The 16,225-nt window shown below is 37.8% G+C and overlaps 2 protein-coding genes across 2 annotated transcripts in view; one reads left to right on the plus strand and one right to left on the minus strand.

The window, feature by feature from the left end:
• Window positions 1–16,225, minus strand: part of HHLA2 (HHLA2 member of B7 family) — a 296,207-nt gene that overhangs the window by 53,220 nt on the left and 226,762 nt on the right.
• GUCA1C (guanylate cyclase activator 1C) overlaps window positions 15,981–16,225 on the plus strand; it is a 33,408-nt gene continuing 33,163 nt past the window's right edge. Inside the window, exon 1 of the mRNA XM_065740752.1 lies at window positions 15,981–16,184. Coding sequence (XP_065596824.1) covers window positions 15,981–16,184 — 204 coding nt within the window. The remainder of the gene's footprint in view (window positions 16,185–16,225) is intronic.

The following is a 16,225-nucleotide window of genomic DNA, read 5'->3' on the forward strand; positions in this document are numbered from 1 at the left end:
CTATATTTGGTGACTTTATAATTATTAAATGTAAGTAATTGATCTTATATGCAGACAACACTGCAGAAAAATGTCCTGATTTCCAGAACTGTGTGAGACTTATTGCTATCACCAGGCACACTGGTAAATTGGGAGCATCTTCAGCGTGACATTTAATTTACAAAATATAAGAGTAGAGTATTAGGATTATCTGAGGACTACATGATCAGAAATATCCTGCTGAGAAATAATTTCCCACCTCTTCATCCCACAATCATCTATGTCATACACTTCTGTTCATAAGTCGAACAAGATCCATCTTTTAGTATAGCAGATAATCAGCAGTCTCTCTTTTTACCAAGAGAAATAGAAATATTTGCTTGCTAGCAACCTTTTCCTCAATTTAAGTGTGAACTTAACCGAGTCTTATTCATGAAACTTTGCTTTCTGTACCCGTTGAAATTATTCTTTAAAATATTTAGATTGTAATTCTGCATTATTTTTGTCTTGGTCTAACCTTGGCAGGTGGCTCTACGGCACACAGTTGTTTGTTCATTCCTCCCCTTCTTAGTGAGATGAGGGGAGAATCAGGGAGGAAAAAAAACAACAAAAAACAGAATTCATGAGTTGACATAAAACTATTTACTAAGATAGAGAAAATGAAAATTATAATACTTATTACTATATCTATATATATGAATACAGATAACATGTGATGCTCACACAATTTCTGACCAGCTGCCAACTGATGCCAAGCCAGTGCCCCCTGGGAAGTTACGAGAGCGGGATGAACTCCCCCTTTTTAAAATTCCTTTCTCACAATGTCATGTGATATGGAATATCCCTTTGGCCAGTTTAAGTCAGTGGTCCTAATCCTGTTCCCTGCCAGCTCCTTTGGCCCTTCACTTATAGTGGCCTTGGCTCTGTACAACACTGCTTAGCAGAAACTTTAAATATCAGAGTGTTACCTACAGTGTTTTTCTCCTAGAACCAAAGCATAGCAATACAAAATATGTTGAAGAAAACAATTCCATCCCAGTCAAAATTAAGACAGTTTTGAAAAACTACTAGTAAGTGCTTTTTCATGCATTGTTGGTTTTTTGCTTTTTTGTTGTTTTTGTTTTGTTTTTGTTTGTTGGTTTTTTTTCTGGAAATGAATGGCTTATTTACGTTTCTCTTTATTTCCCACTATTTTATTCATAAATATATGGATAATACAGTAAATCAGACATTCTTGTTGAAAACAGAGTTTCAATTATTTTGAGAAATAAAATTTTTAGACTAGTGATCAACTACTTATTCCCTGAACAGCTACATTTTTTTCTTTCAAGACCCTCTGCTGCAAACAATTCTCCCAGTATAATAAACGCAAGGACTTGTTCAAGATTTCAGATCCCTTAAGCACATTAACTTAGCTTCAGTTGTATATTTTAGAACGTAGTTAGACCAATATAATTCCTACTTCGTGTTGCTGTAGGAAAATATACTAAATACTATAGCTGTTTAACTCCAGCATGCCAAACACAACATGTAGTCTTGCAAGGCATGGAGCCACATCTGCTCTTATAAATTTGTTGTCGTAAGACTCTCTAGGCTGGAGCTGTTGGATGCCTAACCCTAGCCTTGTCAGGACAGTTGCATACGGTGTAACATTCAGCCAACTGTCTTGGCTTTGTTGGATGAGTGAATATAAAAACTTGTAGCTATCTGCCATGCAGAGGTAAGAGAAATGGAAAATACAAATTGGTAAGTTTAATGTGGGTATCAAAATATTGCTGTATCAGAATACAGTGGTATCTGGAAAATATGTTTTCTGTAGTAGTTCACAGAATTTATTCTTGTATAGTATCTTGGACTGTTGCTGAGTTCTGTATTGATTTCTGCAATTTACAGTATATGTTGAATTGTGGAATTCATTGCTTTTGTCATGTTCTCTTCATAAAAACTCAGTGAAAGGAAACCCACTGAATAAAGCTTTGTTTTTAGTAGAATTCTCAAATTCATTTAATTTTTGTGGAGGAGATGGGTAAAAAATATTGACTTTTCAGTACCCAGACATTAGATATCTTACTGTAAAATATCCAACATTAAAAAAAAAAAAAGAAGAAAAAACATCATACAGGCTGGTTCTTAAATGATTTAATCTCTTTCTGTTCTTCCTTATTTCTTTGCAAATATACCTATTCATCTGTTACTTGTTCGATTTCGAGCTTGTAAAGTTAATCAAATTCTAGGGTTTCAATCCACCAAGCAATTCTTATTTGCTCCTAAATAAAATCTAGAACACTCATTCATTTATCTTCCTAGCATAAAATTACCTGTCTCCTGTTGGATGCAGGATTGTTTTCTGTTCAGCCCTGTCTGATATTGAACTGCAACTGACAAACAGCTAACTTAATATTTTCCTAGCTTACGCTATGTATATCACCCTGTGACCTGCACAGACTGTCTCCCAAGCAACGTACATTTTTGAGCCCAAATAAAAAGATCATGATGACCAAGGTGCTTTCCCTTCACTTCTTTCAACAACTTCCAGCCCTTTCGGAGGACATGCAACACTCCTTCCCAAGAGGCATTAGTACTGTCGTAATTGGGCAGGGCCAAATTGCAAATGGCATGCAAAAATAAGGACAGTATGATCTCCTTGGTTTCAAGTTTTATTTGATTCTTACAGTGGCAGCTTTAAGATGTTAACTATAGGAGGGCAATGGAAAGTTACCTCTAACTTACTCTAAGATTATTCTGTGCTCTGCTTATTTGCAGCACTTATTTGAGCACGGGCCACTTTTAGATGGGATGCAGTGACAGCATTCATGGATCTTGCCTGTGCATGTAGAGGAGGATACTGGAATAACAATCTCTCATTTAAGGTAAGCTTTTCTATATGAACATCTGAGCAATCACGTTGTGTTCATCTTGTGTGCTAGTGGGCTTGGATCTTGAATTACTTGAGATGTGCTCTGATTTCAATCACTGGTTCAAATCTTCCATGGAAATACAAACAAAGCCCAAGCACTGTGCAGAATATTCAGAATATGATGAATATCTGATGAAGTTTTCATCTGTGTAAAACATGCCTTACACTTCCACTCTTAAGCAGAAATTCTCAAATATAAACTTAATCTAGAGTGTGCTCTTCTAAGGCTACACTTGAACAAGAGTTACATCTTTGAGGACTTGGTTCCTCTCTGTTTGTTCTTGTTGGAGAAATGCTATTCAGCTGCATAAGCAGTCATTGTAATAAAGAGGGGAAATGAGAGACTCTTTGCATCACAAGTTCAGTTCCCATTTTATGACATTATATAACTAATCCTGGTTTCAGCAGGATGAAACTGTCCTGTATTTGGCTCCTTTCTTGTCACAGCACTGTAGTGTAATGCTGGATTTAGCAGGGTGAAGCAAGGATTTTCATCTCTTACTACCGCTTACGTCTCTCTCTGAAGCCATTCATAGCTGCTCCCTGTGGGTGTTCAGGACTGTTTTTCAGGGAGTGAAAGAGTGCTCCTTCCTCTGGACAGTGAATTAAAGTAAGGGCAAAGCTGCAAGTACTTTGGATGAAGGAGGAAATCTTTGTTTTAGCACTGAATTTGATGGTCAGGAAATCACATAAATTGAGTACCTAAAGTTTTTGGAGAAGGAATGGGAGTTTGAAAGCATCCCTGCACCTTTAGACTAGATGCGTTATAGCACTAGTTCTATGTAAACTCTCTCAGCAAGTGCTTTTTCACCTTTAACTGCATTCTGAATTCGGCTTATCATGCACTGTGTTCCACACAGAGTGCAAAACTGAGTTATGTGCAGACTGCCTTCTGAGGCTGTAATAAGAGACAATGTCATATGCCAAATTCTGAAGCCAAAATCAAGAAGTCTTGTAGATATTTTTTGAACCAATTGTCCCCTGAAGAAAAGTAAATTAATAAATAAATAATGTACTAAGCAATTACTTTGAATATTAAAACTGGGAAGTATTTGGCAGACTTAAAGTGGACATAGTCCCATAGTAACTATCTGCTCTTAGGAACAGCTACCAGATAAAGCATAGGATTAGATAGGCAAAATTTAATCAGGTTTCTTAATTACGATTGATCAACTTGTGAAAAAGTGGAGAGATGCTGTCAATTTCTGAGAGGAGAAGAATAATTCCAAAACTAAAAGAAATCATGGAATCACTCAAAAAGCTTTTAATAACTTGAACAGAGGAAAATCTGTTACTGTGTGCTTCTTTGTCATTATTTGGTTCAGCAGATACAGTTTGGAAAAGTGTTGCAACTGAGCTGCCAGGTTTTAGTTCATGTATTAAACAGTTTCTTCAAACATTATAAAAATGACACTACAGCTTTGACATCATCCTGTTTCTAAAACTGGGTAATTGTCCAATAAAATTGCCAGCAGTAACAGTAGTTTCTTCAGGTGACTTTTCTGCCACCATGGAGAAATGCATTAAACTCAACCTTTCAACACTGTTTATGTAGGGAAGCATATCTATCTTGATATCAGAACGGGTATCTGAAATGCCATCAGTATCAGCCTTTACAGTCAGAATTTTTGCAAATAAAACTAAGTTTGTAAGAAGTGAGCTTCCCTTATTTTGTGAGTTAAGTTGCACAGTAACTGAATATGCGAGCACACAAGCTTGAAGTACAGTTGCCAGATGTTATAAACATCTGTCTGTGATTCAGATGCACTTAAATTATTGAATAGTATCCACAATTTGATTAGCATCTATCCAAGGGTATCCAATAATTTGAGGACAGCTATTAAGTAATGTAAGCTAGGCAGTGTAGATATTCTCTCTGAAAGATCCTCTTCTTCCCTTCTTTACCATTTCTTTCTTCCAATCTTTCTCTGTTGCTCTTCTTGCTCAAGTCAGTGAACTTCCAACCACCAGTATATATGTTGTGCATTGCCTAGGGGAAGTTCTTACTTCAACTCTTCCAAAGACAGAGTGAACAGACTGGGAGAGACTGGGAGATATTAAGTGAATAAATCAGGTATCTGGATACACAGCATATTTTCACTTCAGCTTCTTAACTGAAATACAATGAAGCATTTTTGTAAATCATGGACTTTTTCTACCAGTGACGTAAACCGAAAGTTAAAAAAAAAAAAAAAGGTTTCTGTCTTGTTGGCATTGTGTGGAAGAAATGATGGCACTGGATGGCACAGACACATAGGTGAAGACACACTGAATAGCACTGAAAGAGTTGGGCTCTGATCCAGTTCTTTAATTTTAAACACAGAAATTTATACATGATTTCTGCCAGATGGTTTAGTGTCATCTTATTCAGCTGGTTGAAAAACAGAAATAATTCTCATAAAATTGAGACATTTTCTGCCACTTAATACTGTACCAAATTGGAAACTGCCCACTAAGTAAATTTTTCTTCTAGCTCTTGAAATGGAATAGTATGAACTGACATCTTTCAAGTGCAGTGTGCATGCAGGATTTCAGTCTTCTACCATAAGTTTTCTTCTTACTGAGCTAAAAGAAGTTAAAGCTTTGCCCCACCACAGGGCATGGCTAGGCTGTGCAGACTTCATGTACAGCCTGAAGAAGGGAGGGCAAACACCACGTGACAATGAGGGGAGAAGTGTGAGACACTGTCCTGTGAACACCAAGGTCAAAGTAGAGGTAGGAGAAGAGGTGCCCCAGGTGACAGCAGAAGTTCCACTGCAGCCTATGGAGGACAGTATGGTATAGCAGGTGTTTCCCTGCAGCCCCTGGAGAGGTGCAGATATGCTCTCCTTTTACACTGCATGGCTAATATTTGAGAATATGGACATGTTCTAGAGGAGCAGTAGCCTATGGAGAACACATGCTGGTGCAGGTTTCTCTTAAAGGACTGCAGCCCATTTAGAAGAGCCAAAATAGGGCAGGAAAAATAGTGAGGCAGAAGCAGCTGCACAGAGGAGTCATTGAGGGTCGGCCTCTTCTTCCAATTAACATGCAATGGGACGAGAGATAATGGCTTTAAGTCGTGCCAGGGGAGGTTCAGGTTGGATATTAGAAAACATTTCTTCTCAGAAGGAGTGGTGAGGCATTGCCACAGTTTGCCCATGGAGGTGGTGGCGTCACTCTCTGGAGGATTCTGTAGATATGGCACTGAGACATGGTTAGTGGGCATGGTGGCAATGGGTTGGTGGCTGGACTAGATGATCACAGAGGTCTTTTTCAACCTTAATGATTCTATGCCTGCAACCTCCCTCCTCTACTTTGTAGGGCAGGAGGTGGAGGACTGGGGAAAGAATGAAGGACTGAAGTTGAGCGAAGGAAAAAGAGAGATAGGGGAAGACATTTTCCTTTAGACCTGTCTTTGTTTTTCACCATCCTATTCCATTCTAATTGGTAATAAATTATATTAATTTTCTACAAGTGAACTATGTTTTTTCTCATGACAGTAACTGGTAAGTGATTTCCCTGCCTTCGTCTAGACTCACAAGCTGTTTCGTCTTACTTTCTCCCCATCTTGTTGAGGACAGACCGTGAGAGCAGCTGAGTGACCACCTGGCTGCCAGCCAAGATCAATTCCCCCCCCCCCCCCCCAACCAGTAAATGTATGCCTTTGGAGCAGCTCCTAGTAATACTAGTTTGGTAGGTATGTACTCAGCTTGATTAGTTTTACCACTTCGGATTACATATACTTTGTGCCCAGTTGCTGCAGAAGCTGCAGTTCAGTCTGCCCATTTGTAAGCTGCTTTTCTTTGGCTTCTAAATATTGCTAATTCAATTTAGAGAGGGAACAGCTTCCAAGTAGCTTTAAGGTGGAAGTTAATGATCAGATATCTTCATGCAAAGTTTGAATTGCCCATCAAGACACAGAAATTTATTTTGTGAGATCTTTTTATGTTTTGTACTATACTGTCTTGCAGCACCATGGAAATTTACTGCTGTCTGGGGGCAGATTTATAAGTTGTCCTGGCATTTTTTTCCTCCAGTACTACAGAATAATTATTTTTAAATACTTCAATATCCCCTTTAAGGCACAGGAGGATAACTCAGCTGTGAAAATGCAGTTATTCTCCAGCTGATTGTAAAGAATTAGTTCACTGTTCGAGGCTTCTATATCCTCCTGAATTAATTGGTGTTTGATAATACTGTTTTCTCTATTTCCTTTTGTGCGGCTGTTATTTCTTTTACAAATTTCTCTTCACTCTTTTAATGCACATAAAATAATGATCTCCTGAACGTAATCCCTTTTCCTTACTTATATGAATAACTATTATCTATTTGTTATTTCTTCTGAACCATTACGTAAGTCAGAATTATGCAATATCCAGGTAAAATAAAGATATATGCAACCAATTTATAATCCAAGATGATGTGATATTGTATAGGTATAATTATTATTTGGGGGTGATACTTGGGAAGGAATAGAGGAATAGAAGGAATAGAAAATACTCTTTGATTTATATTCTTGAATTCAGTAACATAAGTATATATAATGCTCCAGAGAGTCTTCTTAAATTATGTGGAGGGACAAAAGGTCATTGCCATAAAATACAGTGGCAATCAAGCCTATCAAAAGAATTAGAATCATAGCATCATACAATGGCCTGGGTTGAAAAGAACCTCAAAGATCATCTGGTTTCAAACCCCTTGCCGTGGGCAGAGTCGCCAACCACTGGACAAGGCTGCCCAGAGCCACATCCAGCCTTGCCTTGAATGCCTACAGGGATGGGGCATCCACAACCTCTCCGGACATTATTTAATTAATTAATTAATTTGGAGGAATTTAATTCACCCAGAGGGATTTTTAGTGAATATTCGTGTGTGTGTGTGTTTGCATACATTGATTTATTCGAGGACAGACTGGAAAATTTGTTCTTCAAATTATTCACAGTGTGTTGAACCTGGCTGGTTATCTTTGAGTAAAACTTAAGCTTCAGGAGCTGTGCCTTCTGTCTTAGATGAACTAGATCAGCACGGTGTTTTTTATGAACTGTTGGAGAATAAAAGTTATTCCATTAAAATTTAGTATTCCAGGCTCATGCAAGCAACACTTTCTGTTATAAATAGTTTTCATGTTTCATTGCGATATATGTTACAAAGATGAGACATGATTTAATAAGTAAATGATCTTAGAAGACATAGAAACTTTTCCCACTTACTACCTTGTATATGTGTGGGAAATAATTTGGTAACATTTTCGTGCTTGCTGTTCTGTCTTGAACGTGTGGTTTGTAATACAGGAGAAATTTTTACTGTCGTTGTGTATCATCTTATAAGTTTGTAGCACTTCAGTGGATATTGGTATTCCCTAAGAAAATGGAAGCTCAGAATTAGTAAGGAAATTTCTAAAAATGACAACTCTTGGTTTGCAAATCTTCTGAGATCTTTATTTCTACCTATATACCATAGCTCAGAGGAACTTACTTGATTTCAGAAACTGAAAATGTGACCTCTGCTTAAGCATTTTTCATGAAATTAAATCCACGTTTCCCTTCTTTCTTTTCAAATTGGTATTGCAAGCCTGAATCCAGTTTTTCAGAAATCCAAGTTGCAGTGGTTTTCTCTTTTTCTCTTAACAGTCAACACTGATATGCTGACATATTACATGATGATGAAAATAGTTTAAAAATGAAAAGAAGAAATCTGTAATGCATCAGCAATTTTGTCTGGAAACATTAATCTTTACTTTCTAAACTCTACCAGATTTCCTGTGTCTTTATTTTAATTGCATGCATTGATTGTGCACTTGCATTCCTTTTGTAAAAACACAGAAGTTGTGCTTTCCCACTCATAGTGTGCAACTTCTTAGTGGAAAGTAGATTCTCTGGGATGTAATTCCATCAGTTTTTCTGAGTGAAACACAGAGGAGTTCCTTTTGTCAATACTCAGTGAATAAAAACACTTGAATAAATATTGCACTCACTAATACCTTTTCATATCTAAACATTTGTTAAGAATTGCAATAGTCAGGAACTGACTTTGAGATTGTGATGACGTGAGACAACTTTGCAGCACATTTAGTTCTGCATAGCACAGTGGTGATGAAATTCCTCTAGAGAAATATAAAATATAAAACGCCAAATTATTTTCTCCTGTCTTTCCTTTAAATTAAATTTCATGCTGTTTTACTTTTCTGAAGTGACTCTCAGGGTATAATGCCAAATGCTTATTGTAAGATAAAATTTTATCAATTTCTTCTTTATTTTCTTTGTCCTACCCTAATAAGAGATCTTACTTTTAACTACGTGGGGTAATTCAGACAAAAAAAAAGGGACAAGAAAACAAAACTTCCCAGTCTTTTTAGTCTGACCTTAATAATGAAAAAGCGGACATGACCTGCAGCCATAGGACAAGCTTTGTTGCACTCCTCTGGACAAATTCGAGGATCTTGACACCTTTTTTATATTGTGGAGCCCAGAACTGAACACAATATTCAAGGTGAGTCTGCATCAATACTAAATACAGTAGGAGAATCACCTCTTTTGTCTGACTGGCTATGCTGTGTTTAATGAATCTTAAAAGGCAGTTTGCTTCTTTGCCTGCCAGGGCACACTGGTGGATCTTACTGAGCCTGCTGTCACTCCAGAACCCTTTTTTCTAAGCTGCTCCCCAGCCACTCATTTCCCAGTCTGTGCCTGTGTCCAGTATTGCCTCACCACAGGTGTAGCAATTGGCATTTACACTTGTTGAACTTCACACTACTGATGATTGCTTCAGTTCACCAATCTACCTAGATCCCTCTGCAAGGCCTTTCTGTCCTTGATCACCTGCCACTTTTACACTGTTGAGGAACTTGCTAAGGTTGCATTGAACTCCTGGATTGCTTTCAGCCAGGATATAAAACAAAACAGCATCTTTGAAATATTTCATTCAGTTAAGAATAATAATAATAATAATTTGGTTTTTTATCTGCTGCATCTACAAAGCAGAGGACGTTAGTAAACCACAGCAAAGCTGTGAATTGCAAACACAACTGTTCCAGAAATACGTAGTAGCCTGAGGGAGGAGATGGCAGAATTACTCAACTGCCTTCACAGAGTAAATGACATTCAGTTTCAAATATTTCTAGTTATTAAGCAAAAGAAAAAAAAAAAGAAAATGTGGTGTGTCCTGGGCTTCCAGAGTTTGTTGAATGTCTGTGTACAAGTTGACATGAATTATTTGTAGCCTGGGGGACCTTGCCTTTGTACACTGGAGCTGCACTGCTCTGGTTTCTCACTGAGTCTGTCAATGCCCAAGCACTCAGAAGGAGCACAGTGTTTTGCATGCCATGAATCCCTGCTCACAGAGCACTAATCTCAACGTTTAGATAATCCCAGAGTCTGCCCCAGTAAAGAGTGACAGATTAAATGCAATTAGCACTGTCAAATCAAGTCATGATTTATTTATTAAATATAAGATTTCTTCTCAAGGTTAGTGGTACTGAGCATATTATGTATGTTCGGTTTTCATTAGTACAATAAATTAATAAACACGAATTAAGGGCATTAATTAAACAATATTTAGTGTGCTTTTAAAGGAGTGCTAACTTTTATATTTGTTCTATCTCCTTTTTTTCCCCATAAGGTAATGGGAAGGGGATGAGTTTAATTGTTTTCTGAATTGTTCTGTTTTTGTTTTGAAAGATAAAGTGGTGTCTGTGTTGTATAAGAGTTCTAGAAAGATGATTATGTCACCTCAGTTCTTTATGTAAGGGGGTTTAATAGAATTAGAATATTAGTCGAGTAATCTCACAAACAATTTAGAGACAGTTTACAAAATTAATTTCAAGATGTATCTATTAATGTTTACAAGAACTCCTGATAATTAACTGATAAAATAGCTACATTTAAGTAAAAGAATTATAAGTTAATTGCCATCTAGTCATCTCTTTAGTCTATATTGTCACAACTCTTCTGATTTTGTTCCCTTTCTAGCTGGTATCAGTGACAACCAGTTTTGTCTCTGTATGCATAATGTCTTTGATAGCAATCAAATTCCTACAGGTGTTTTGCTTTGGCCATTTAGAGAACAGACATAAGACTTAACACAGTAATAAGTCAGAAATTTACAAGCTTATTAATGTAAATTTTGAATTGCATAATTTCACATAGGAGCACACTGAGAAGCTTGTAGGCAAATTTAAATAGAAAGTGTCCTAATAAGGAAGTGTTAAGCTTGTGTGAAAAAATGATGGGAAGATAAAAATGAAAACTAAGGAAAATATAACTGACATCGATGCTTTTATGATAAACATGCAAGTTAGAAATAAGTTGGGCTTGCCTGTCTTGCAGCCAGACATCCATCTAGATAGAACCTTCTTCAGAAACAGGTTCATTTTTTTCCAAAATCACTGGTCTTCATTCCTTCAGTCTGAACACCAGCTGGATAAAGATAAGGTAATTAAATGTTCTTTGGCCAATGTCTGGAATATAAAAATAGCTGTACTCACTAGTCAGCTCAGAAGCACTTCTGGCAATAGCCAGGAGGATATTCCTGATGAACAGATTCTCCTCAGTCACCCTGTTTCTTGAAGCCTGTGGCTGCTCAGTCCTTTAACAAAGTCAATAAATGGGTTTCATGGACTTCTCTTTAACACAGTTGCCTAATTGCCTTTTGAACCCATAGCATTTTGTGGCACGGTGAAATTATGTTATACTTTACTTGCCATGTTAAGGCACATATGAGATGAAGAGATTATCCAAGACAGCCAGCATGGCTTCACTAAGAGCCTGACCAATCTGGTGGCCTTCTATGATGAAGCAATAGCATTGGTGGACAAGGGAAGACCAATGGAGGTTTTCTACCCATAATTTTGCAAAGCTTTTGACATAGTCCCTCACCACATCCTTATCCCTAAATTGGAGAGGTATGGATTTGAAAAATTGACTGATGGATTAAGAACTGTTTGACTGGTTGCAGCCAAAGAGTTGTGATCAGCAGTCTGAGTGAAGGCTGGTCGAAAGTGGACACAAGGGACAACCAAGGGACTGGTGTTCTTCAACATCTTTATCAATGACATAGACAATGGAATTGAGTGCTCCCTCAGCAAGTTTGCAGATGACACCAAGCTGAGCAGTGCAGTCAGTACATTGGTGGGAAGGGAAGCCATCCGGAGGGAGCTGGACAGGCTGGAAAAGTGGGCCCTTGTTGAACCTAATGAGGTTCAACAAAGCCAAGTGCAAGGTGCTGCACTTGTGCGGGGGCAATCACAGGTATTTATATAGACTGAAGGAAGAACTCCTGGGGAGCAGTCCTAAGGAGAAAGACTTGGGGATCCTGGTGGACAAGAAGCTGGGCATGAGCCAGCAGTGTGCGCCTGCAGCCCAGAAGGCCAACTATATACTGGGTTGCATTAAAAAAGGGGTAGACAGCAAAGAGAGGGAGGTGGCTGTCTCCCTCTAGTCATCTCTTGTGAGGCCCCATCTGGAGTACTGTGTACAGGCCTGGAATCCCTAGCACAAGAAAGATGTAGAGCTCTTGGAACAGGTCCAGAGAAGGGACACTAAGGTGATCAGAGGGCTGGAGCATCTCTCCTATGAAGAAAGGTTGAAGGAACTGGGCTTGTTTAGCTTGGAGAAGACTGGGGAGGCATCACCGTGACCTTCCAGTACTTGAAGGGAGTGTATAAACTGGAGAGGGAATGACTGTTTACAGGGGTTGATAGTGTTAGAACAAGGGGGAATGGTTTTAAACTAAGACAAGAGAGATTTAGGTTGGATGCTGGGAGGAAGTTTTTCCCTCAGAGGGTGTTGATGCACTGCAACATGATGCCCAGAGAGGTTGTGGGTGCCCCATCCCCAGATGCATTCAAGGCAAGGCTGGATGTGGCTCTGGGCAGCCTTGTCCAGTGGTTGGGGATCCTGCAAAGCAAATTTTTCACTATGTCAGAATTCTGCCTTGTTCTACTTCTGGACTTTGCTTGTTGGGTCATACATATGAGAAAGTACAATAACCTGGTAGAAAGAGAGAAAAAAATTGTGCTTTAACTAGAGAAGTCTGTTTGCCTCAGAGTGGAAACAAAGGTAGTAATAAATTGCTAAAAAATCTTACCAACATAGCCCTTCTATCCTAATATGTACAGAATCAGTAAAAAACACCAGTAAAGTTATTCCAAAAGAACATGGCCTACAAGAACTCCTTTGAAAGCCTCTTCTAGTTGCATTCAGTTCTTACTCCATGCTGTCTTTTTATTCTGGACAATTGCACTACTGCTTCTAGTTTTCAGGCTATTTAGTTTTATTCCTTTTTTAAGTTACATCTTTTGCTAATAGGCATGCCTTGTTTGTTCTTGTGCTTATTTTGTTAAATGTTAAAGTTTAATATTTAATGCTTTTTCTTATTCCTCAAATGCCTTATTTAGCAGAGCTTGATGATTATTTTTTAAGAGTTACTTAAAACGTGAATTTCTAGTCATTTTAACCTTTGTTAAAATGAAATGGTGTTTCATTTCATGTGAAAATGTCTTTGTTTCTGTAAGAACAAACACAACAGCTTTAGGAGATTCTTCCATGCCACGTGAAACAAATACATATGTTTTCAAGGACTGAGTTGGTTTAGTTCAATACTTTATGCTGTCAGATTTTAGAAGTGTGTTTGAAAATGAAAATGTATAAGAATGATTGTAGAGTCTTTTATACAAGCCTTATATTGGGGGAAAACATTATGTATTACTTCTGGAAGTTTAAACCTTTGGTGTTTTTTGTTGTTGTTGTTGTTGTTTTTTTGTTTGTTTGTTTGTTTTTGTTTACTTTGGATGCTCCTGTTATTTTTGCAGAAATGGAAGTCTGAGTTATATTTGAGTTTTAAAATGTGTCTTTTTTTGCTGAATAAGGAATTCAGTACGTATGCACTTGAAAAAATCTGTGTCGGCCTTTTCAGTTTGTTGAAATCACAGATTTGATGAACAGGGATAAAAAAAATTGAAGGCTGCTAATTCAAGCTGCCTTTTCTTTGTCTGCTTTTATTACTAACCACAAATATACCATTCTAGAGAGTCTGTAAGTCTTTCCTGTTAATGATGTTCAGAAGTGGAATATTTCCAAAGACTCATTTGTACATTTAAGATTCACTCTTGTTTACTGATAAGTATTTTAAGTACTTCCTGCTGCTTCTCCGAATTGAAAACCTTGTTCCTATAAGTAACACTATGTTAGCGGACAGCTATTGTTACATGAGGGAGACTGTTAAAAGGTGCAAGGAAACAGCAGAGATTAGAAAATTCACTTTCTAATGATAGTTACATCATATGTTGCTGTTGAAGTCCTCCAGGCATGCTTTCTTCCCTTCTCTCCATCCTCAGAAGCATTGCCCTGGATGGCTGCAGATTCTGGGTTATGCAACATAGTTATAATATGTGCTGAGAAAATGTTCTAGTCACAGCCCAGCTTGTTCCAACCATTTACAGTAAAGATTTGTACATATTGTGAGAAATATTTTGCCATTTTGATCTTACATTAGTGTATCTCAAATCCTTTTCCTGTTTAATGAATTAAACAGAGCTCAGTATAGCAGATGACCAAGTGAATGTGTATGAAGGCATGCAGATTGCCCTAAATCTTCTGTCCTCCTCAAAACATACAGAGGCAGCTTGGCCCAGGTTCAATCACAGCACCCTCCCTCTGCAGACTAAACAGTATACTACAGCTTGTCCCTCGTGTTTCCTGAAAACTGGCTTTGATGGCATGACCAAGAGTAGCATTTAGTTCCTTAGCAGTTTTGAGATCAAATTTGTAAGAGATTTTCTTCTAGTGGTTGTTGTGTTGACTGTTCACAGTTAACACCAGCCTGATTCTTTGCCCAATGAAAACTGAGCTCATGCAGCCACACACTGTTTCATGCGTAGCTGGACTGTGTTCTGCTGCTAGCATTCTATTTCCCTAGGCTAAAGAAGCAGCCTTGCACACTCTGCAGTAGCAGGTCACCCTTTTCCATCTCCACTCCATCAGTCGGTTTTCTTATACAAACCAAAGTTTTGTAAGAGCAGACAATGCAAAATTTGAATAATTTAATATCAGCTAACTCTATTTATTAGTATTCAATTTTACCACAAGCTTTTATCTGGAACAGTGTCAGTGGGGGAGATGTTTTTAGGACAATAGTGGTCTAGGCAAGATTCAGAGCTTGTAGAACTGCTTTCTGAAGAGGATGGTATGATTTTTGTGTTTAGTGTACAAGAACTTTCAGGTTTTTTCAGTCCAAGTCAAATTATCTCACAGTTTTGTCCTTTAATAATAACTTCTACTTGGAGTGAGGTATATACTGAAGTATTAAAAATGGAAAGTCAGTTACTATAAGACAGCTGTCCAAAAAGTACACAAAATATAATCCAAATCCTATAATAAGAATGGAAGAAATGTTTGGGGAAGATTTACTTGAGGAAAGTATTTGAAAACCACCAAAGCATAATTTATATGCTCTCGACTATGTAAAGACCTTTCAGCTCTTACATCTGCATCTTCAGGTCTCACAGCAGGACTTAATCTACACTTTTGTCCTCTAATATAAGTATATTGTCCTTTGTGCTCTTATCCTAGGGAAGAAAGGATGAGAAGAGAAACTGACTGCAACTTGCACAACTTTCAGGTTACTAATATGCCGCAGTTTCTGTCAAGACTCCACAAGTTACTGTAAAGAGTGATTTATCTTTGTAAATATAGTCCCCAGAACAGTGAAAGGACCTTTGGGCTGAGTGTTCAGTTAAAATCTTGTAAATTATTAACACAGAAGTTTAGAAACTACTCTCAAAATCCCTCTGTGTTGCTTACTTGATATTATCCACTTCACGTAGCTTAAGCATTACAGTTTCCAGCAGCATAATGTGTCCTCATGTCCTCTTGAGGCTCTGCAGACTGACTGTGCACAAATACAGTGATTAGCTCATATAACCACGGTGCACTGAAACTGGGTGCTGGTAATCTTGCTAGGGTGCTATATTTACTTAGCCTATATTGGTAGCAATCTTTAAGAGGTTTAAAGTAGCTCTCAGATTCAGACCTGGTGTTTGAATGATTGTTGCTGGGAAGCAAGAGTGAACGTTTGGATGAATAACTATTGAAAAAGGTTACTTGGCATGTTTGACACTATGGGTGCTTCTGGATCAGCCGATGACATTAATGCCATGGAAATTCACCACTGGTACACAAAATTTATGAAGGAGTGCCCATCTGGGCAACTTTGTTTGCATGAATTCAAACACGTCTTGGATTTACATGGACTTACTCCAGAAGCTAATAGCTATGTCGAACAAGTATTTCATACATTTGACATGAATAAGGTAAGAATTCATTTTTAATTTCATTATTTTCTTATGGCTGT

The sequence above is a fragment of the Cyrtonyx montezumae genome, unplaced genomic scaffold, assembly GCF_038088225.1.
Source record: "Cyrtonyx montezumae isolate F1298 unplaced genomic scaffold, pur_monq_1.0 scaffold_3, whole genome shotgun sequence".
Taxonomy (NCBI): Eukaryota; Metazoa; Chordata; class Aves; order Galliformes; family Odontophoridae; genus Cyrtonyx; species Cyrtonyx montezumae.